The sequence below is a fragment of the Anoplophora glabripennis genome, unplaced genomic scaffold, assembly GCF_000390285.2.
Source record: "Anoplophora glabripennis isolate ALB-LARVAE unplaced genomic scaffold, Agla_2.0 scaffold187, whole genome shotgun sequence".
In the NCBI taxonomy this organism is placed as follows: Eukaryota; Metazoa; Arthropoda; class Insecta; order Coleoptera; family Cerambycidae; genus Anoplophora; species Anoplophora glabripennis.
The window spans coordinates 271,800-296,134 of NW_019416381.1; the positions used below are offsets into that span (position 1 = coordinate 271,800).

General features: G+C 32.3%; 4 protein-coding genes across 6 annotated transcripts; 1 reads left to right on the forward strand and 3 right to left on the reverse strand.

The window, feature by feature from the left end:
- Positions 1–293: 293 nt before the first annotated feature.
- On the reverse strand, positions 294–2,787 carry LOC108906709 (protein RER1). Of its 3 annotated transcripts, none has more exons than XM_018710045.1 (6): positions 2,673–2,787; positions 2,435–2,527; positions 2,005–2,109; positions 1,376–1,472; positions 1,009–1,229; positions 732–830 (listed from the first exon to the last, which is right to left on the reverse strand). In XM_018710045.1, exons 2-6 carry the CDS (start codon positions 2,504–2,506, stop codon positions 732–734), a joined length of 594 nt encoding a protein of 197 aa, XP_018565561.1. In that variant the 5' UTR covers positions 2,507–2,527; positions 2,673–2,787. The 3 variants fall into 3 exon arrangements, with proteins under 3 accessions (XP_018565563.1, XP_018565561.1, XP_018565562.1); XM_018710046.1 differs by lacking the exon at positions 2,005–2,109 and adding an exon at positions 2,142–2,246; XM_018710047.1 differs by lacking the exons at positions 2,005–2,109; positions 2,673–2,787 and adding an exon at positions 2,142–2,246 and having other exon boundaries at positions 294–830; positions 2,435–2,506.
- Positions 2,788–3,345: 558 nt separating this feature from the next.
- Positions 3,346–5,763, forward strand: LOC108906731 (NECAP-like protein CG9132). Its single transcript, XM_018710079.1, has 4 exons — positions 3,346–3,529; positions 3,717–3,922; positions 3,996–4,383; positions 4,959–5,763. Exons 1-4 carry the CDS (start codon positions 3,444–3,446, stop codon positions 5,005–5,007), a joined length of 729 nt encoding a protein of 242 aa, XP_018565595.1. The 5' UTR covers positions 3,346–3,443; the 3' UTR covers positions 5,008–5,763.
- Positions 5,764–8,231: 2,468 nt separating this feature from the next.
- LOC108906710 (solute carrier family 25 member 35) lies at positions 8,232–11,814 on the reverse strand. The gene is made up of 5 exons (XM_018710049.2): positions 11,575–11,814; positions 9,397–9,686; positions 8,951–9,189; positions 8,645–8,870; positions 8,232–8,577 (listed from the first exon to the last, which is right to left on the reverse strand). Exons 2-5 carry the CDS (start codon positions 9,638–9,640, stop codon positions 8,366–8,368), a joined length of 921 nt encoding a protein of 306 aa, XP_018565565.1. The 5' UTR covers positions 9,641–9,686; positions 11,575–11,814; the 3' UTR covers positions 8,232–8,365.
- A 1,138-nt stretch (positions 11,815–12,952) lies between these two features.
- LOC108906720 (solute carrier family 25 member 35-like) lies at positions 12,953–21,714 on the reverse strand. The gene is made up of 4 exons (XM_018710059.1): positions 21,425–21,714; positions 19,351–19,589; positions 13,688–13,910; positions 12,953–13,628 (listed from the first exon to the last, which is right to left on the reverse strand). Exons 1-4 carry the CDS (start codon positions 21,651–21,653, stop codon positions 13,300–13,302), a joined length of 1,020 nt encoding a protein of 339 aa, XP_018565575.1. The 5' UTR covers positions 21,654–21,714; the 3' UTR covers positions 12,953–13,299.
- Positions 21,715–24,335: the final 2,621 nt, after the last annotated feature.

The following is a 24,335-nucleotide window of genomic DNA, read 5'->3' on the forward strand; positions in this document are numbered from 1 at the left end:
TGCAACAGTAATTAATGTATTCATAGATAATTTACAAACAAAAATAGGGAATTTATAGAAAACAATTATACAGATGTTTGCAAGGACCACTATGTTCTAAAATAGACCAAGACCATGTGCAAAAAAATTGAAGGTAGCAACTATAGTTTTATGCTGAACTGGATTGTATTTTAATGTGGTAATGTTATCTTATACACCTTACACCAAATTTAAACCTTAAATTTATATATCTATTCTGCTTATTCAGGTCCAATGCAGAAATGTTTTTTATTAATGTTAAGAAAACAAGAAAATCATACTTTTAAATATTTTATTATTTAAAACAAAAATCCAATTTATCTTAATAAACCATTCACATAACAGTCAGAACTTTCTCACATCTTACAAAAATTGAAGTTGTATAAGGAAAACTATTTACAATAAAGAATTTGTTTTACTTCAAACAGTTATTTTAGTATATAGCAACTATGCAGTTTACCTATAAATTATTCTTTATACATACAAACAATACAGATGAATATCTTTCTAGAAGTGAAATATATCTTGCATATAAAATAGATAAAATTTACTAACAAAATTTCCATAATCATACATAAATACACTGGAAAATATAAAAAAATAATTGCAGCAAATGATTAATCAGGATATTTTTAAATATCCTACATAATTACTCATTTGTGTTGAAATTTTAGTGTTTTTGGTTAAATCAGCATTTAAACTATAAACTTCGGTCACTTTGGAGAAATTATAACTTTCCCTGTAGTTTCTTCATGGCCCTGGTACTTTGGTTTACCATGAGTGAAAGGTAAGTACCTGTACTTTATCATATGCTGAAAGAAACAAGTATTTTTAAAATGATTTCACAATAAAATTTGTGCAAATCATTCTTAAATATCAGGCTAGATAAGAATCAAAGAAGATAATAACATTTACTCCATATGTAAATAACGTTGGAGGAACCATGGGATCTAATAAGAAACTTATGAATTATCAATGTTATCAACTTACTCTGATCTGTCTCTTCATTGTTATGCAGAATAACGTAATAAAATACATAACCAAGATCGGCCAGAATACCGGTATGTTGAAGCACTCAAAGAATGTACAAATTAAACCAATGACTGTACTTTTTGTGACGGAATACCAGAACTTGAATTCAGGCAGCCTTCTTATAAAAGGCCTAAACTCCTCATTCGCCCTGGTTGGCAATTCTGGCCCATTATCTTCAGCTAAAACAATTTAATCAATATAAAACATAGAGTTCATATGGATTATAAAGATAAATGAGCAAAAACAAATTTATTAAAAAAATTATAGGCGAGAAATATCACCTGATAGACTGCATTCGAATATAATTCCTTTACTGAAAACTTACCATCAAAATCCATAGCAGGATCTATTTTGGGTGTGAGAAATGCTATAAACAGGTTTAAATGGTAAATGCCTAAGGCATAAGTGACTATATACCAACCCTGAAAAATATAACATTAAAAAATAGAAAAAACTACCCAGTACACATATGCATCCCCAAGTGGTGGAAAGGGCAGAAATGATGAATTTATTGATCATATAACCCAATAACAAATGATGGTATTCCGTTGTTTATCTAATATTGAATTTAAGGAAGTAGGTTTCGCATACAATCTAGAGGCACGATTATCACATAAAAAAATAACATAAACATAAAAAATAGCACTCGCCTAGTTACAGCCCATTTTTTCTCCTGCTTCAATGTTCAAAACAAAATTCAATGACAAATACACTTTTCAAAAATTAAAAATGTAAGCAGATATGATATTCAAGCACATTCAAGCACTAAATTCAAAACGTAGGAGTTTTTGTACATAATTTTAAACTAATTTTAACACCCACAAATAAGCAGTTGAATGAGTAAAGGACAGTAGAAACGAATAACAATTTGCTATTGGGAAATACAAACTCATCACCCACAAGCCTGTGTACACGAATAAGGGGAACAGAAAGCAAACTATTCAACTGTAGTACCTGTGCATAAAGCACTCGGGCCAAAAAGACTAGGAGGAGGAGGACGGCTGCGAGCCACCGCGACTTTTGCCAGGGCACTGTCCTGTCCACCACTCCCTGGTACCACTAGAACATACAACAGAATTATATGAGAGTACCTGCTTAGTAACGATGCGCAGGCCAAAGAGGACGAGCAGCACTAGTGTGCCTGCCCACCTCGCTCTATTGTGGGGCGTCCATCTATCCAGCATGCTCTGATAAACCTGTGGATAAGGTGACTTTTTTATTATACATTTTTTTAATCGCGATATTACCTTATCCAACTAGAGGAGATATAAGCAAATTTTGAAAATATTAAGAAGTTCATTATATCAATTGTGTAATAATAAATGTTAAAAAGTAATACTATTAAAAAAAAAGCATTCCTGCAGCATAGTATAAAGGTGTTTACCTGAGATAACCTTGTCCATAGCTGAGACACCATACTTTTTTTACTTCCTGATGTCAGCAGTTCGTCCTCCATGGCTTGTGCAAAATAAATTATCTTAAAAAAATGTACCAGTTAATTAACCAATCTATTTAAATTTAATTTTATTGAGTACTGCCCTGATTATGTTCAGTGACATCATTATTGGATTTATCAAATACTGACGCAAGTTTATATAGCTAGTTTTGTAAATTATACGTACCTATTAATATATTAAATAAAATACTGAGATAAAATTAACACTATTTCTTTAACTTAAATCCATTTCAGACGTACACGTCGATGTGCCCTGATCTGTCATCAAAAATATAAGCAAGTAAAATTTTGACTGTGGTCAGAAACTTAAAAAACTTAAAGTTACCAAAGAAAATAGTTCTTATACGAGTAGGTATGAATAAAAAATTGTTATAGTAAAATTAATATAAAGAATATTTGTTTTAACAAACTTATACTAAATGTCTACATGGTATGAAAAATGAATTAAAAAAAATAAAAGTTTGTCTATTTGATTTGTCTATTTCGTTACTACATTGGTCAAGCCATGGATTTTATAGGTAGAGACTGGAGATCCTTGGATTGACTAGAAGAATGAAAAAATATGTACTAAGTGAATAAAGAATAAATTGTTAAACTAGTAAATTATTAGTTAAAACGAGTAAAGGTTAAATGCACGGTTTGGCCTGACAACTAGTCATAATTACTATATATTATGCTCATATGATCACAAATCATAAAATATTTTTTGCCTATTACAGATCTATTCTGATAATAGCATTGAGTTAATCAATGAAGGACCTTGTGGGGATTTTATGAAATGTTGTTAGCAGCTAGCACCACAGAATACATTTAATTGTGGTAACACTGTTGAACTGTTGTATTGTGTGTTGTGATTGTCTTGTCAAGTTGTCAAGTCGACTCTAAAAAGAAGTGTGGTGAAGTGTCAATAAACTGTCACGATTGCAAATTTGGTAATATGGATTCTTATGAAAGTGTTTTGCTTGTAAAACCTGAGGTTTTCGTCTTCAATATACCACCGAGATCATCAAATCGAGGTTATCGGTAAGTACAAAAATTTTTACGACATAATTTTCTGCCAAATTTTAAAATATCCGCCCACTTCCGTTAATCTTACATGTAAACATTTGCTACTTTCCAAAGCAAAAGCTGTAAATAATTACATTTCTCCTATTTATATCATGTTTACAAATTGCTGACCAATAGTCACTAATTTTATTTTTGTATGTAGGGCTGCTGATTGGAATTTGGCTGAACCAGCATGGACCGGAAGGATGAGATTGATTTCAAAAGGGAATGAGCTGGCAATTAAATTAGAAGATAAAAACTCTGGAGAACTTTTTGCTAAATGTCCCATTGATGCATATCCAGGAATAGCAATAGAATCAGTTAGCGATTCTTCTAGATATTTTGTCTTACGTATTCAGGATGACAATGGTTGGTGGAAAACTAAGACTTTTTTAAAAATATTTAAGTATTATATGAAGTATATCATCTTTTCCGGTTTTAGGGAGGAATGCCTTTATTGGTATTGGTTTTGGAGACAGATCTGATTCCTTTGATTTGAATGTAGCTTTACAGGACCACTTTAAATGGATAAAAAAAGAGAAACAGATTAGTGAGGAACCTGCTAGCGGGCCAGCTTTAGATTTAGGCTTCAAAGAGGGTGAGACTATTAAAATTAATATGAAAATTACGAAAAAAGATGGTTCAGAGGGGGGTGCAAGGTCGAAAATAAAACCTGGTAATGGGGGTGGCTTGGGATTATTACCCCCACCACCTGGTGGGAAGTTGCCAGCTCCTCCTGGCAGTTCCCCAGCTGGATCTCCAGCCCATGCTCCAAAAACGGATAGCACGGCAGTGGATTCTTGGGGCGAGTTTACGTCAGCACAAGCAAGGTAAGAACCATTACATTTTAAAATTTGTTTTCATATCATTATTACGTAGCTTTATTTTATATAACTTTAAATGGGGGTTATATTTACATGGAGGCTAAATTTAACATTTATAAACTTAATTCTTTTTAACCTTATTATATATAAACAATGCCGCTCAGTTAGTGTCATAAAGTTCGTTTAAAATACAATTTCAGTCCGGCTATGTTCAGTAGCGGTACACCAAAAAGTTTAAATGTATTTTAAAAGTCGAGTTATAACATGACTAATACCTTATTTAAAAAATAATAATTTCTGATTGATACACGTACTATTACATACACCTAAAAACTGACCCCCACTTGAAGTTACACCCTGCATAACTAATGTGATGTAAAGTAATGATTAGTTAGCATTAATTGTTCAAAGCAATTGATAATTTGTTCATACTTTTGTTCTATTAAGATACCACATTTACTGTTTGTAAAATCGTTATAAAATAAATAAATTATTTCTTTTATTAACCTAAATCATCACTAAATTCATAAATGATTATAGAGTTAAAAAAGCATGTTATAATACTATAACTTTACTTTCAGTGCTCCACCTGCGGGTCCAGCAACAAATAGTAGTTGGGTGCAATTTTAACTTATTTGTGATTATCTTATGGTTAGACTTTAGTTATCGTAACCCTGAAATCATTGGATTATATTGTGATTCACTATATATCATAGTTTCAAAGGAGATATAAAAATTTTATTTTTGTGTCAGATTGTATAATAAGTAAATACATATTAACATTTTCATTTAAGCCTTATCAAGGCACTATTATCCTTAAGGAAACATTATATATTTGTTCTCTACGACTCATACGGCAGAGTATTTAACTTGAAAATTTTCAAGGAAAACTGATAATTTGTGTAATTATAATCTTTTAATTTTTACTTTTGTGAATTAGTATCAAGAAGTTAACAATTTCTTTTGTAGGATTTATAGAAAATTTTAAAAAATTTCTAGTAGTTTTCAGGTTTCCTTGAATTATTTCTTATATCCATCGACACATTTATTCTTATATTATATTTTCAGATGTGATGAGAGATTTTTTGAAAGTTATAACTAGTAGGTCTAGATTTTGTAAGCGGTATATTCAGGAGTATCTTTGACTTGTTATTTAAAATGGATAGCGTTACTGTAATTTTTTAGTGAAATCTATGCACTGTTGATACTTACGTGTTGTTTAACAACCAATTTTTAATGTTTTACATTCTAATTACTGTTATTATTTTAAATTCTTTTATACACAGAAAAGTTCGAGTGTTTTTTGAGAACTTTAATATTTTAACATTCCATCTAATTGTAGATTCATCATTATTAAGATCAGAGTAAATGTACTGAGTTTTGAAATGGTTTTATTGCCAACACCTCTATTTTTACCAACTCCCGAAACACAATCTTTTGTCATAATTGCTTTATAAATGCTTTAAAATCTTAAACAATTGATTTTATTGGGTTGGGGAATTAATAATGTTTCGTTTTTTCAAATTTAAGATGTTTTATTTTTAACTATACAATTATCAATAAACTAATCAGTGATGTATTCTCCATTGTTATTCATGATCTCAACAAGTTTCTCGATGCCTCTTCAGTAGAAATCCTCCAGTTATGACTCGAAAAACTTATCCAACCAAGTTCCTTAATTCTGTCATTGTTAAAAGAACACAAAAAGCTCAAGAGCTGAAAATCAGAAGGCGCCAGATCAGGAGACTAAGGCAGGTGGAACATAACCTCCCAATTCAACTCCTGAACAGCCATTTGGTTATATTGGCAATATGTTGTCGTGCATCGTCATGTTGCAAAAGAACGTCATATCGATCAGGTCTTTTTTGCTGAATAGTCATATGGAGTTGCCATAGTTGTTGGACATAGAGTTCTGCGTTGATGGTTTGCTTGGTAAGAGTTCGTAATAAAGAATACTTTTCCAATCCCAGTAGACGCATAACATTGTCTTTTGATGATGAAGTTGTGCTCTTGTTCGCAGACTTGCTTGTTTTTTTGGGGCTTAACCGTTTTTTTGTTGTTTCAAGTTCACGTACAGAACCATGGACCATGTATTGATCAATGACGACAGAGTAAACTAGCGGCAATTGTGGAGCGTTGATTCTTATTGTTTTTGTTGAAAAGATGAGGGACCCCGTTACCGAGTCTTTGAACTTTTTCCGTCAACTGCAGGTGGTTTACTACTGTTTTGTGATCACATCCCATCTCCTGAATCAATTCCCTTGTTGATCGTCTTGGATTTTTGTGAAGGAGTCGATTCAATTGCTTTTCATCAAATTCAACAGAATGTCACTATACAGGGCAAAAATTTCCTGAGCAGCTTGCGTGCCATCAGTGTTTTGCCCGTCTCGATTAAAAACAAAAAGAAGCAAGAGCCAAAAATGATTAATTTTTTGATATTCCATTTCAAATGAATGAAAATTCACAAAAATTAAATCTAATGAAGCAACCAAGAACATAGTCTGATAGAGCAGCGGTCTTCAAACTTTTACGAAGAACCCTGCCAACATTTCGATTTTTTTGAGGAACCACCTAAAAAAATTTTCAAACACATTTTTTACTGATTATATAATATATTTCTAAGTACTAGTTTTATGTAAGAGTATAAATTTTTTTGAATTTTGTTAGTTCAAAATTTTGAATTTTTGACAGTCGCGGAACTCCTANCATATGGAGTTGCCATAGTTGTTGGACATAGAGTTCTGCGTTGATGGTTTGCTTGGTAAGAGTTCGTAATAAAGAATACTTTTCCAATCCCAGTAGACGCATAACATTGTCTTTTGATGATGAAGTTGTGCTCTTGTTCGCAGACTTGCTTGTTTTTTTGGGGCTTAACCGTTTTTTTGTTGTTTCAAGTTCACGTACAGAACCATGGACCATGTATTGATCAATGACGACAGAGTAAACTAGCGGCAATTGTGGAGCGTTGATTCTTATTGTTCTTGTTGAAAAGATGTGGGACCCCCTTGCCGAGTCTTTGAACTTTTTCCGTCAACTGCAGGTGGTTTACTACTGTTTTGTGATCACATCCTATCTCCTGAATCAATTCCCTTGTTGATTGTCTTGGATTTTTGTGAAGGAGTCGATTCAATTGCTTTTCATCAAATTCTACGGAATGTCACTATACAGGGCAAAAATTTCCTGAGCAGCTTGCGTTCCTTCAGTGTTTTTCCCATCTCGATTAAAAACAAAAAGAAGCAAGAGCCAAAAATGATTAATTTCTTGATATTCCATTTCAAATGAATGAAAATTCACAAAAATTAAATCTAATGAAGCCACCAAGAACATAGTCTGATAGAGCAGTGGTCTTCAAACTTTTAGGAAGAACCCTGCCAACATTTAGATTTTTTTGAGGAACCACACCTAAAAAAATTTTCGAACACATTTTTTACTGATTATATAATATATTTCTAAGTACTAGTTTTATGTAAGAGTATAAATTTTTTTGAATTTTGTTAGTTCAAAATTTTGAATTTTTGACAGAGTCGCGGAACTCCAAGAGAGGTTGTGGGGAACCCCAGGGTTCCACGGAACACAGTTTGGATACCGATGTGATAGAGCAATAAGTTCTCTTTCGAACTACATGTATCAATTTGACAATGCGTTTAATTTTCATGTGAATTTTTAAATTTGAAAAAACGGACGTTACTTATTCCCCAACCCGTTAAAATGAGAATCCTTCCGTTACCTCTATATTTCTGTAAAAATAAAGGTTAGGTGTATTTATATTTTTTGTTAGTGTCAATTTATTTTCTTTTTCCACATAAATAGCATTTCAAGGGATTTTTTTGTGGGGAAAATGAAATACATATATATACAATATATTTGCAGTTTTATTCTACGGACTTCTGTACATTTGTAAAAATAAATACAAATAAGATCACAATCACAAAGTTAATACATATTCAAAAAAATTATCTACAAAAATAAATTAAGTGTAAAATGCATTTTAGTAATGATGCTTTCTAGTATCTACATATTTTATTTGTAAATCTTTTAAAATGTCCCAAAATACTAAACACAAAGCTCCGTGAGGAGCTAATCTCATATAATTCGCACCTATTCCTTTGTAGAATCCGAGGAATCCTTCGGACTTTCCTATCTTCAGGAAGCAGTCTATTATTCCTGTGTATAACAGACCTCTTCCTTTAGCATCGACACCTAGAATTAAAAAAATCCTAAATCTATACTTGAAATTAATTACGCATACGAATGAAGAAAAACGTACCTTGGTTATATAATCGAGTGGAAACTAAATCGAACGGAGTTATCATTACAGTCTGAAAAATTCCTCCAACGATACTCGAAATCAGGGAATTCGCCAGGGGATACTTTTTGAACGTCTCGTAATTATTCAGTATATCTTTGGTCACCGCAAAAGATGTTAATTGAGCTGTTGACCCAACAAGCGCTCTTACCATGGTACCACTAACCCCTCTCCATAATCCAAATACCTGAAAAATATGTTTCAGCAATCACCATAAAATATTGCGTTTTATTAACGGTAAATAGTTGTAAATTCATCATAACTTACTCCATACTGCAAGTAAATATCTTTCAAGGCGTGCAAAGCGCCTCTATGACCGTGTTGTGTCCCTACCGCAATACTTTTCGCTGCTTGGGACTGCAATTGTGTTTTTATCAAAAACAGGGGGCTTCCCAAGAACGCCCCCGCGCATCCTGTCACAGCGCTCGCTATTGCGCTTTTATAGATGATGGTTTTTCCATTTTTGTCCGTCAAATATCCTTCTTTATGTAACCACTGGTAGCTACCTATAAATAGAAACCACTTACCATGTATAATGGTCAAGTATTATCAATTAATTATCGACATAAAATAGACATAACAATGTAATAAAATTGTTAAATTCCAAATATCAAAAACAAACGTCAAAATTTTTTTTTTCTGAAAAAATATTAATTACTGTTAAATATATCTAAAATTTTATACTATATGCCAATTACCAATACAATACCTACCCAGCCTGACGCTGTTCCTCACAGTGTGCATCATAAGGGCTGGGCCCAGACCTTTCTGCAAACCCGTCAATCCTTCATTCTTCGCCACTACCCATCCGGCGTGAAATACGTTTTTGTAATATACTGCGTGTTTGCCTCGTGCTCTTAGTTCGCCTTGTAGTTGCATTCGAGTTTTCAGGACATCAAAAGGATTGCTGAAGACGCAGGCCCCACAGGCTGCCAGTCCTCCTATGAGAAAATCCATGTTGGGTGTAGATTACTTTTTACATTTATTGCTTATACTTTCTTTTCTGAAAAAGATTTAGTTAAATAAAACTGAGATGCAACATCCTTTTTTTTATATCTGTAAAATTAACAAAAAATAATCATTGTAAATCTTACAGTTTTGAAAAGTGCACCCGATATTAAAATTTCGCGTTTTTCATGTTTGCTTTGGCGATTATTTTAACTAAATATTATCTTGGTCCATCGAGTTTTATACTTGAACGGCCAAATTTCCTATTTTTGTGGTTTAGGAAATATATTTTAAGTAAATATTCATTATTCCTCAAGGTCTAATGTCAATGCGAAATTATAAAAAGTATAAAGGTTCCAGTACATTGCAGTTTGCAGTGTTCTTAATTTAAAAGATTTATTACTAATTGCAGACTATATTAAAATGCGGCTCAAATTGAATTTAAAACGCTAATAGGGTTGTCAATATTTAAGTTCCAAGAAGTTACCATTTCACTAGTTCTGGGTTTCAGTTCATCACTTTTAAAATAAAACACATTCAATATCACTTGAATTGAAGTTACATAGTTAAAATATGTTTTAACTTTTTAATGTCTAGAAAATATAGGTACTACTTACTTTTTAATAACATGTATATGAAGTTTAAATTGAAACTATTAAATAATTACCTATTGTAATAAGCTTTACTGATAAATCTGTAAGGTAACCATAGATAAATGCGATAACGATCATATACTATACTAATTTTGCTTGCCTTAAGTATCTTAATACATGATATGAAGTACCTATACAAGTTTTTTTTTCTCGTAAAATATATACTTGCAAAATTCGGGTGATGAATCAGATTTTTTAAGGAATTTAGGTATATATGTCATCATTAAAATATTATTGTAGTTCAATAAATTTAGAGAAAACATGGGCTTAATCTTGTCTAGGAAAAATTATAGGCAGTAGGTAGTAGGGTAGCTGTACAAACACAAAAAGTGGAAGAGCTCAAATTGAAATGTTAATAAGAATATTTCACATTAGCGAAAAAAATTGAAGGCCTCTGCTTTTTCCTTGCATACGGCTCTGGTACGTGAAAAAAGCGCCATCCCTTTGAACAAATCAAAATTCAGTATAAAAAGGTGTGCTTGCTAATGCTGATGCACCAAGATGATATTTTTAAGGGATAGGTCGTCTCATAAATAAATGCAATACAAATTTAATTTTTTTGTTTTACAAAATAAATTGAAACCTGATATGTTAATTTTGTATTTATTTGCATCACATTGTCGACTTATTCTAAACTGTAAAATTAGCAAACATTGTGCAATCTTTAATCTTATCGGTAAAATGCGCGTAGACACCTACCTACATATATGTACAATGTATCTGTTGCATTGTTTTAAGGAAATGCATACTAAAACAGTCAGAAATATCTAATAAACAATCTAAAAATCAAAATTTCATAAAACCTTTTATTTTCCTCCTATCCTAATACAATACTTCAGGTGTAAATCGTTACTTTTATAGAATACGTATTACATACAAATACTGAAATATATAATTAATGTTTACCACGAACTCAAAAAAAAAACCTTAAGTTTGGACTTTGACCGGCTTCCCACAAATTATAACATTCACGTTTTACGGGGGCGTTTTTTTACCAGATAAAACGATAACTGAGAGTAATCGAGATAATTTTTGATTATTAAAATATTCAGCGTTAAGTAATACCTACTTATAATTGTACAGCGTACACGACACAATACTGTTGTACCTATATATTATAATTTTCCAATAGGTAGATATACTTGATTAACTATTTGCTAAATTATCGTAAATTGTATTTGTTGGCGTTTTTATTAATTTTTGTTATCTATGTGAATACCTACCTTGTAAGTGATTTTATTAATTATTGTTATAATTAGTAACAAATCATTCGATGAGCAATTAACATACCTTAGCAACATTTTGTTATTTATGTCCCTCATCTATTTTCGTTCTTTCTCGTTCACTTTTTGAGGTTAGGGTAGGATAGATAGACGAAGACGATAGACGGCTAGGCGGATTTCCTCGACGTAGGTACACGGATTGTGCTTATATTATAAATTACTGATTACTCGCGTGGTTTTATTTGTTTTATCGTAAACCGGTGTCATAGTCACGCGATGGTATTTTTAGCAAACGTTTTGTGGATAGGTACGCAGACGTGGGACGTAGGGCGAATATTATTTTAAAATGTTGGACTTTATTCCTGGAATTTCTCAGAAATTATTTTTGCAATTTTATTTATAGAATTATCGATTAAAATGATTTAGATTGTCCAGATATCCTGTGAATAATTAAATTCTGTGACGATATCACACGGACAGGTAGACAGGACCGTAGTCAGGAGGAAACTTCAGGCCAGGCAGAGCGAACATTTTCTTTACTAGAGACTAGGGGTGAATTTGAGAAATGAGGAATAAATAACTGGTAGCTATGTTATACAGTGTAAATTCAAACAATTTTGTAATAATGCTATTATACTTTTGACAAAAGTTTACGATTCAAATGGCGTCGATGTGAGAGATTTTTAACTTGTTCTTCCTGAAACTTTTATGCTAGTGAAAATAATTTGAATTTCATGCTGAATTTTGGATTCTCATACATTTTTAGCAAAGTGCTGTAATGTAATTTTTTCAGGTATACAGAGCTCTAAAGGTAACAGTAATATATGCAGTCATAGTAGAGGCAGCAGTGTGGTTTAAAAATATTTTTTATGTAATTAAAAAAAAGAAAAGGTGAAACAAATTAAAAATCTCTATATCTACATCACTGAAGAATTTTCAGGCAACAATATTTATTAAAAAGTGTAGCTTAGTGGCCTTATTACACAACCAAAAAACAAACAGGAAATATTTGTTTATTATTTTGTTAATTAATTCACCTAATTTCTAAGCCGTTAATGTTATGATGTAAATCAAACTCACAACGTTTTTGATGCTGTATCTTACCCTTATTTCTTTATTATCTTTATTTTTGTACTAACATTTGTCAGACGGTAAATATTTTGTTTGGCTATAGCCCTGCTCTTAAGTAATTTTAATATGAAATCGAGCGGGTGAAAATGATTATTTTTTACTAATCTTAGTATTGTCATATTCATTAAAATAACGATATATTTAAAGATAAAAATTAGTAGTTCAATTTATTTGTCATCAATTGTGTTTTACAGTTTATTTTCAGGTATTACAAATCAATGAATTTAATTTTGTCAGGGTTTAAATATGTATATTAAATACGAATCGTGTGTAACAGTATTATAAATATTTTATTACAAACACATCCAGTGGGTACAAAATAAACAAATTATAACATTTTACAATAAATTAAATTATTTTATAAACGTAAATATTTACAACATGAAATATAAACTTCGTAAATTACTATAGATAATGACTTTTACTATCACTTTTTTTTTTTCTGGACAAAACTGGAAAATTTAATACTAAAGGTGGGATTACCACCAGAGATATACTAACTAAAATTTCAAATATTACACATAAATATGCGTATTCGATTTTGGTAACTTTTCACCTTGACTTATAATATCACATTAGTAAATATTTAGATTATTTTTGTGTTAAAGCTATAAACTCACTAAAAAATCACTAGTATCAAGCTACCTCAAATTTTACTAATTCAGCACCAATAAATATTGCTGGAGCTTTCTTCCATTGATTCGTTGAAGTAGTTAATTGGAGTCTCCTCTTTAATAGAGAATATCTGCTGGTAGAAGCTGTGCGTTGGGACAGTGCTGTAATTTCGGTCATTGTTCGTTCTTTCGGTATGATTGGCGTATATCCCTTTCAGTTCTTCCCAGAAGACCAAGCAGAGTACCGTGTGGGGCCCCAGTTTGATATACAGCGGTCCCATTCCTCTGTAGAAAGGTCTCAGGCCGTTTTTCCTGTAAATCTTCCTTATGCAATCCAAGTAACCGCTGTATTGATGGCTCGACTTGGCGCCGATGGCTGAAAAGAAAACAATATTTTGGTCGTAGTGGTATGGCAAGCAACAAATGAATGTCTACCTTGCTTATACATCTTGGTGAGAACGAGATCGAAAGGTGTCATGGCCATGCTAAGCACTATCCCTGCAACCACCCCTGCCAGGACGGTGGCGAAGAACGGGTTGTTTTGGAATGTTTCTAGTTTGTTTAAACTCTCCTTTGCCAAGGCAAAGGAGGTTAACTGGGAGGTTCCTATGAAGGCTCTTGGCAGGGAAGCAGTAGCTCCTCTGAAGAATCCTCGAATCTAGAAGGAATGATATAGTATTATTTTGTACAGGGTTTCTGAAATCTATGAGGAAAAGTTAAGAAAGTTCAAAAAAATGTTAAACTAACATAAGTTATATAACCTCAAAGTTATTTTTTAAATTTGTATGCTGCCATAACTTTTCTGGAGTTTTTTCGATTTTTTTTCAAAATTTTTGGTAGCAAACTGCACGCACCAAATATATCAAAATTCTAAAACCTTAGAGGGTTTAAATGGGGGCCAAATGGCCCATATTGACCAGGAAATTTATCGTAACCGTTTACTTACATTTTTTCAAAAAAATTTATTCCAAAGATCGTTAAAAGTCCAACAAAAACGTTCTCTTGTTCCTGTTCTTGTTGATCCCCTTGAAAAATCTTATTTTATTTTACTAATATTTATAAAGACAACTTACTTGACTAATATTGTGAGAAAGGGGAATCATTGCTCCTAATTGAATATACGCTACAGGGTGTCCGTTTCTGCTCATACCTATAACTGCTTCAGAATGGCACAAATGAAATTTGAGAGGAGGTATCATTGAATAAGCTGTCCACCGCAATAGCGCAACAAAAAAATGACCTCAGAGGGAAAATTCACCACATTACGCATGCAATAAATAATACACAAGGGATTATATATTTAGAATTTACCAGTCGTTTCGCCGATGTGAAGACATATAATATTGTTTTGATTTCTAAGTTAATGCGTGACATTATAATAATATTAATTTAAAATTTATTTCCTATCCTTAAGAAAGTTTTCTTATCAGAAGAACGATCTCCCATTCAACTGAGATTTTCGGTAAAACGATATACTATACCGATTTTTAACAAGTATACCTTGTTTATGTAGAATTATCCACGGAATCCAAAAATGAATCCCAAATGATTATTACGTCATTGGCGTAGAAGTTAGGGTAAAAAAATTCCACTTTACGACTCATTACTACGCCACTGACCTACAAAAATTTGTAAATTTTACAGTAAATTACGCACATGTGCAAATGATAACACCACACCAAATTTGAATCAATTTGTTATAAGCATACCAAAGATTTCGTAAATAATATGATTTTAACAACCGACCAATAAGGTCCTGTACAGTGAAAACGGTGAACGACTTAGACCCTTACTTGATAAGGCAATTTGTGGCTAAAGTTTGATTTACTCGAATTGAAACACCCTGTATATAAGTCGCTATACTGTACAAGTTTCGAAATGTGGATATGCGTACAGTCCACTATTCTTATTGTAGGTATTAGAAAAACTAATCGCTTCTGCAATAAGAGTTCTGTAGTTTTTTCACTAGAAGAAGGAAATTGAATCCACATATTTATTTTCTTTTATATTCGCCATTTCAGCAATGATTTTTGATATTGTGCTTTGTTTAATTCCACTAATATTATTTTGATAGCTGGGATGAAATACGTGATGCAGGAAAACTCTTTTATTTTGGACAACTATTAGCGAACTTCTTTTTTTTTCATGCAATTCACGCATGAAATAATTTGAAAGCCAATGAACTGTACCGGTACGCAGGGACGAATTTCTAAATTATGCGCCCTAGGAGAATATGATCGGCCGCCCCACTATCGGTAAGGAATCAAGTTTTCAAGAACAGGAGACCGTCTCGGCAATAGCTCCTACGCCCCTTACAAAAATACGACCCTGACGGTACGCCACAAGCCGAATACCTAGAACTCGTAAATTAAATATAAATGAAGTGTACCTACTTAGAAATTAAGATGTATTTAGAAAAGAGGATTAGGAATAAACGTATTGTAAATCTATAGCTATACCAAGAATGGAGAAGCCGGACCCAAAACTACATAGACAGTGTCGGTCATGAGCGCCGCACTATAATTCATTTGGACTTAGGTATGGACAAAATTAAGTAGCGCCTCGTAGAAAAAAGATAAAAAAAAAAACAAAAAATAGTGTTTTAAAGCTTAAGAGGAACAGATTACAGGAAAAATAATCACATTTCACCAGCACCGCATTTACACCCTCAAAATTGAGCCCCAAAATTATAATTTTGAAAAAAATTTACATTTTTTTGCTCTCGTTTGCAAATTATTTTTTTTTTTAATTGATACATAACATTTTTTATAGTTTTTGAGATGAGGAATAAGGATCCATTGTTTAAATTGAACTAAAAAATTTAGAACCCTTAAATTTATGAATATTTCAGTTTATGATGTTTTTAACTCTGATTTCCGCTCCTATTGCATCGATTTGCTTGAAATTTGGAAAGTAGGTGGGGAATAGGGAATAGTAGGGAATAGAAACAAAATACACCCATGCTGATATATATTTTTACCCTGGGGGTGGTTTCTAAACCTTTGTAGGGTTGAAAATAAATTTTGTCAAAATAATCCCGGGAATCCATAGAGCAACTAATTTGAAACAAGAAATGTGTCATACAATTTTTTTGATAAACCAATACTTTTTGAGTTATTTGCGACTGAAAACTAAAATATTCAATTGAAAAATTGGGTTTTTAATCGCAAATAACTAAACAAGTATTGGTTTATCAAAAAAATTGTATGACACATTTTTTGCTTCAAATCGGTTACTCTATCGATTTCCGGGATTATTTTGGTAAAATTTATTTTCAACCCCTACAAAGGGGTAGAAACCAACCCAGGGTAAAAATACATATCAGCATAGGATGTATTTTATTTCTTGAGCTATTCCCCACCTACTTTCGAAATTTCAAGCAAATCGATGCATAAGAGCGGAAATTAGAGCTAAAAACATCATAAACTGAAATATTCGTAAATTTAAGGGTTCTAAATTTTTTTTTAGCTCAATGTAAACAATGGATCCTTATTCCTCATCTCAAAAACTATTAAAAAATGTTTTGTATCATTTGAGAATTTTTTTTTCAAACAAGAGAGCAAAAAAATGTAAATTTTTTCCAAAATTATAATTTTAGAGCTCAATTTTGAGGGTGTAAATGCGGTGCTGGTGAAATATGATTATTTTTCCCGTAATCTGTTCCTCTTAAGCTTTAAATCGCTATTTTTTGTTTTTTTTTATCTTTTTTCTACGAGGCGCTACTTAATTTTGTCCATACCTAAGTCCAAATGGATTATAGTGCGCCGTAGGCATGATTTGAATTTTACGTCCCCCCAAGAAAATATTTTGTAAGAAGAGAAACAATACAATAATTGTAAAGCGTATTTAAGTTATATGTTTGCGCCCCTGTTGGCCAGTCTTTATCTACGACGCTGTATGCTGTACCTGAAGAGGGTTTTTACAGTAATAAAGCAATTAAACTAGCAATAAGTCCAGACCGACAAAGTTGGGATTATTGTCTAGATTAGAAATTTCAGACAGTCTCTTTTACCTAAACTTTGAAAACAGATCATTTTACGTAGTGACTTTGACATGAAAAGGTTGTGAATTGTGCCAGAATTAAATATTGAATATTAGGTGAGTTTTTTCACTGAGCATACTTATTTATTACAAATTATAACCAATCCAAATAGTAATAATTTGTGAGTTTTCTCATTGAACTCTTTAGTTTATCACTCTTTAGTTGGCTTATTCATATAATTCGTGAGTTTTCTCACTGAGCATACCTATTTATTAGAAATTATAGCTTATTGCTCACTGAGCGCTTTTATTTAGTATTGATAGATAATTGCCAGTTTTATCGCAGAGCATAGCTACATCTCCAACATTGCTATATTATCTTTGAGTAACAATAACAGTTGCTATAGAAAGAATTTTTTTGTGTTAGTAACTGTTGAGGAATTGCTATTATGAATTAATGTGCTAAATATGTACAATTGATTAACCAGTTACTAGTAACTTTAATGACATTTGATGTGAATAAGTTGTTTATGAATTTGAGGCACTTTACTGTTTTGCTCGTCAGTACTGACTGTGTAGACATCCATGGATAATGTTTTTGAGTGAGCCTTGTGATGTTTTTTACGATACTCAGGTGGGGTGCATCGCGAGTTTGCCCTTTGCATCCATTAACACCTGGTGCTGGTGGATTCTCAACTCTGGATGGAGTTGACACCGGGAGGAGTGTCAAGAACAGTACAAAAATCTGATCTGTTTAGATGTTTAATATACAGTATAGTTTGGTGATAAGTAGTATGCAGTTATTGATTGAGTAGGTAGTAGATATATCACCTTGTACATGTTTAATGTTAAATGGACACAATAATATTTAAAAATAGTACCTAACGAAGTACTCGTACATTAATATATTCAGTAATCATTGATACATTTGTTAACTGGATTACAGACATATTTTGTGGCCACACATTAAGAAATGATCACCTCATCTCACCATCACAGTTCTGATCTGCCCTGACAATACGCAGGTCATTTGTCTGAGGTATTTACATTTTTCTTTAGTTACACATACTTATATTTACGCCCGCAAGATAGAGCAAATATTCACATGTTTTCAACATAATAATCGACAACCAATTTTCACACTTTTTACACTTTTCAACTCTTTATTTCTCCTTACGAAAAACCCCAAATCTTACAAATCCAATCTAATTCTTTCTAAGCTCTACATATACAATCTTAAAAAATCAGGTAAATCCTAAACAAAATGCAACACATTAATCTAATGTTATATAATAGTTTTGTCGGCAAGTGAGGCCACTTGAAGTGATAAGATATTAGATATTACTCCGTCTGGCCAGACCAACACCGTAGACGCTTTTGAAATTAAAATGTGATTAAACCTTACCTTACTGATCTGTTTTTGACACGTACATACCTACATCAGTTTTATTCAGTTTTCTTGAGTAAATTTTGCGGTTAGCCTGTCTCAATGAGAATGCTTACAAATATTGTTATCTTTTACTTATAGCTATATACAGGGTAATTCAATAATCTGCATTTTGGCAGCAGAAACATATTCCAATTTAGAATTGACCAAAGTGACTGCCCATGCTTTGATAAATTTAAAGTCCAATCTATTGTTGCTCTCGCGAAGTACATTCTAACGAAATCTCTAAATGGTCCGTACAGTTTTCAGTTCCGCATTAGATTAACACAGTCATACATAATATACAGAACTTTGATTAAGCCACGTGACCAGTAATTTTGCATGGAACAGTAATTTTATTTCCTTCACGTTGGCAATTAAATTTCGGTAAAATTAAAAATTGTTAAAACAATAAGAACAAAAGTACATTAAAATACAACATTCTGTTTCACGATTGGTGACTGAAGTAATTTTTCACGAGATTCTATTCAGCCAATCAGCAATCGCATTATCCTGAGCGTTGACATAAACGTAACGGTTTGTCAATGTTCATTGTAAACGAATCATTAATATCGGTGGCGCTAAGATTTGGGAATTTCTAGTTGACAGTATTTAGCCGTGCAATGTTGGCTGCCTAAGCTCGACAGTGACGTCGCTTGTAAACATTTATGAAGGACCTGTATCTGCTTACCCCGTTATCCCTATATATCCTCTGGATTGTGTCCATGTAGCCTGTAGACTTCTTATCACTATTGTTTGCATTGTGTTGCATCACGTCCATTTCGTGCTGATACTTGAGGAGATAGAAAGGGTTAGATAAGTATTGACCCAGGAGACCACCGGCACCACTTGTTAGGACGCTCTTGGGTACAGCCACATCGCCGCCAGAATTGGTAGTTAAACCACGCGATTGACCCATTTGGTATGTGCCTGGAAAAAAGTTATTTATACAGATACGTTTGGAGAAAATTAATACAATTTTAGTACTGTATTTATTGTATTATTAAAGGTAAATCTAAAAGCTGCTATGACACTGGATGATGTGTTGATGATTGCAATTTTAAATAATAGAAATAAAAAAACTGTTAATAAAAGAACGTACTTAGATATTTTTATAATAATAATTACGATTATTGTTAATTTATTTGTCAATTTGATACACAAAGTGTGAAAATATTGACAAATATTGAACTTGGTTCATAAGTAGCTAAAAGTATAATGGAAACCGCATACTTAAATAAATCTGCCATTTTATATAGTTACATAACACAATTGTTGCACTACCACAATTTTTTATTGTGCAATGAAAAATGTTTTTTACATTTTATTTTTTGCTAAAATGAGAATCTAAACAAGTAAAATTATAAATATGTGTACTTATTGCTGTCACTAGGTTTATGACGCTGTATTTCCTCTTTACCCACCTTTGATAACACCTACATACTTAGGTTTCTGTGGTAAAATGTTGGGAAAACAATTTTTTCAAAAATTAATGATCTAATAATAACATGCGTTGTTTGACCGCAAACGCATGTTAGTTTGGTGTATTTCGTAGAATTCTAGACTAATGAAAAATTTTTATTGTGTAAATGATAATGATGGAATCAATTTCTGTTTTATTGTACATAGTATTGTTCTGACACTCGCCTTACTTATAAACGCAAAGCATTAATTATTCGATAAATATTTGTTCCATTTTCTGATATTATTGTGCTACAGGGTATATCGATTTATATATATACACAGGTGTTAATAAAAAAAAACAAGTAAAGGTCAAATTAGTCAAGTCTCTTATTAAATCACCCAAAGGAAGCTAAAACTTTTAACCATTTCACATTCAATACGATTTGTTTTAAGATTTACTTTTTGAAACATAGTTTTATTTTTTTCTGAAATCTGATAACATGATGTTATTTCACACCTCTCAAAATAGCCCCAGACCATTTTTTTTTTATAAAAACAGCTTCTGTATTCAGGACAGGGGTAACACTACAACATATCCAAAATTAACGAGCGTTTTTCTCGTCCAAATTTATGAATATTTTACCTATGATACGTTTACGTATGATACAAAGAATACAAGACATGATATTCCCGTGAACCAAAATCGATTCGCTTGGCGCATGACGTCAGCTGGAGAGTGAATTGGCTAATTAACGAAACCGAACGTCACAGGCATGGAGGCTACAATGTTCTTTTTCAGAAATACTCGTATGTGCATTCTATTTACTTGATATTATAGAATATAGAGTATATGAATTTAATTTGTTTTTTTACATATGTAAATACAATGGGACACCCTGTACATAAACAACTATTCTGTCACTGAGGATATTATATTATATACATAAATTTTCGGATTTTAGAAGATATATACATTTTTGTGCATTATTTTTTGTTGACAAACATAATTTGTATAAGGTATAACATTGCAATTTTTTAATTTTTGCTTTGACGTCGATAAAAAATATATATAATATACAGGATAAATTTTAAATGGCTTTACTTTTGTAAACTTTTCAGTTTATGATACATATTTACATAGAAAAATTTTCCGAAAAATATATTTACTGAGCAGCTCTATTAAAGTTTTCCTGTAATTTACTGGGAAATAAATAAAATCAATAATGAATTTAAACCAAAATACAAAATGGAATGAAAATGTATCATAGCAGATTTTAGACAGACAGACAGACATTTAGAGCAGAGTGAACCGGTGATTATTTTTGCCTTTACGACGGCGTAAAATGAGTGGAACATCTCACCTAACTTCATGCCATAACTGACAAGGTATGCCCCAAGAGCTGGCGATAGCCCCTTTTGTAGGCTTTTGACTCCATCATGCTTGGCAACTTGGAGTCCAGTGTGGAAGAACGCCCTACATTTGTTCATCTGGCTCTTCTGGCTCAACTCCATGTGGTGCTTGACAACCTCCAGAGGATTGGTGAATAGACCCGCACTTGTCGCTGCAATGCCCCCAATAACGAACTCCATTTTGTACAGCCGCGTGGAAGAGTTCCGGATCTTAGTCACAAATTCTTGTCCTGGTAAGGATGTCACTGGTGGAATGAATGGAAAAAATGAAAGATGTTTTTATTTATAGTATTGTGTGGTGGGAGTAGTGATTCAGTGGTTTCGCATGTGAGGGAGAAGATACGCAATTGCGCTATTCCACCAGTGGTTTTCCTCAGATAACAGAATTCCGTAGTGTTCGTTGTCGTTAGGTGTAATCTAACATTGCATCTGACATTTATATAATACTTTGTTCGAGAAAATGCTAATTAAAAAACAGAAACAGTCATTAGTTAACTGTTTTCAAAACAGGTTTTAAAATATCGAAAATTCACAATTTTGTTTAAAGAAATTTGTTTACAATAATTAACTTACATTCTAAGATGTTGCAATGAGGCTAGGTTTTATGGAATATAAATTTATTTTTTCCCTAAAACATAGAGGGCGTTGAGGACACTTCAAACTTAATTTAAACTCAAATAGTCTTTTGTACTTTGTAATATTTTTTTCTTTGTAGAAATTTTTAGGAAAATCATGTATTTTTTTTTAATACCACCTTATTAACTGTAAAAAATATATTGTCCTCCTTGATATCGAAAAATGATGTAATTATTGCACTGTGGTACTGAACAATAGTTTTTTGACTTGGTACTATTATTTGCATCATTTCCAGTGGTCGTTTAGAGAATATTTCAAAAAAGAAAGTAAAAATAATCAAATATAAATAAAAAATTAGTGAAGTCACCCTCGCGTTGTTCAATATAGATACCATATAGAAAACAGTAGTGAGTTTTACATTTCATTTATCCATGTACGGTATTCTCCCTTCAGTACATCTATACAAGGTGTTAGTAAACAAGTGCGACAAATTTCAGGGGGTGATTCTACATAAGAAAATAATGGCAGTTTGCTTATAAACGTATGTCCGCAAATGATTCGTTTTCCGAGATACGGGGTGCCAAAGTTTTTCTTAAAAATTGACGATTTAATTTATTGCTCTGAAACCGGTCGAGATGTGCAAATGAAATTAGGTGGGTTTTAAGAGGTACTTATTACGCATTTTTTGACACGCCATTAAGAATTTTATGTTCATCATTGGCGTACAGGTAATAATCTCAATTTTTTTAAAGAAAAAAATGGTACACCACTGAGATATTACAAATTAAAAATCATTTTTGAATTCCTCGTTCAATTTGTGACAAATTGCCTTTTCTTCGTATGGGGCGCCGTTTTGATGCAAAAAAATAAAACATTTTAACGCGTATTTTTTATTTCTTTAATACATTACCTAGTAGGCTACTGTCAACATTTGTCTGTTAAATACGAATATTTTTAAGAAATGTCAAATTAGCGTTTCGTCATTATTAATTTATTAAGCTTTTAGTTTGCTATAACATTAGTGTTAATAAGTAATTAATTTTTCTTTTATCGAAAAGAATGGAAAATTTTACAAATGCGGAATTGTCAGACATGCATTTTGTCTATGGTCGAAGTAATGGAAATGGTCGGCAAGCTCGACGATTGTATGCTGAGTTGTATCCAGGACGTAGGGTACCTCATCACACAATATTTGCTCGTCTTCATCAACGTTTGCGCGAAAATGGTTCATTTAAGAAACAAACCGTTGACTGTAGGCGCCCTCGAGAAGTACGAACTGTGCAACTAGAAGAAGCAGTTCTCGAGTTAAATGCGGAGTCACCTGAAACAAGTACTCGAAAAATTGCCAACATATTGAATGTAAACAACTTCACTGTATTTAAAATTCTTAAAGAACAGCAATAATTGTATCCGTTTCATATTGAACGTGTGCAAGCTCTACTACCTAAAGACTTTTTTCCGCGCCTATTTTTTTGCCAATGGATTAATCATCAAATCGCTGAAATTCCTAATTTTTTAAATGCCGTTTTGTTTACTGACGAGGCTACTTTTGGGCGACAGTGTATATGAAATTTCCATAACAATCACTTATGGAATCATTTAATCGGTCCATATTTCCTCCCACAAAGACTAACAAGCGAATCTTATCTTAATTTCCTACAGGAAGAGTTACCTGTTCTTCTTGAAGAAATTCCTCTACAGCTGAGACAACACCTATGGTACATGCATGATGGTGCACAAGCCCATTTTAGCATTAATGTACGTAATCACTTAGACACACCACACAAGCAAACTGCCATTATTTTCTCATGTAGAATCAGCCCCTGAAATTTGTCGCACTTATTTACTAACACCCTGTATAGTGTATGAGTGAGGTTATGTATCATTACTTACACAAGCGGTACATAGGGGGATTGATTCTATTGTTATATATCTCTTCCAAAGAATGATAGTTTATAATTCTTATCAGTTACAGTGTAATTTTCCTTAAATCCCTACTAACAAAATGTGTTCTAGTGTTTTATGTAAAAAATAAACTTACATTCATGATCCTTCCAAAGGAAAGAAAATTGATGAAAAAAATATTTTGATGTGATTTATGAATGATATAAGTAAGTTAATAAGCCTTCAGGAATGATTACAAGCCACGTGACCACCGAGCTTAGGCAACCAACATTACAGGACTGGTACTGTCAACTAAAAATCCCTAAATCATAGCGTCACCGATATTAATAATTCGTTTACAATGAACAATGACAAACCTTTACGTCTACGCTCGAGATAATG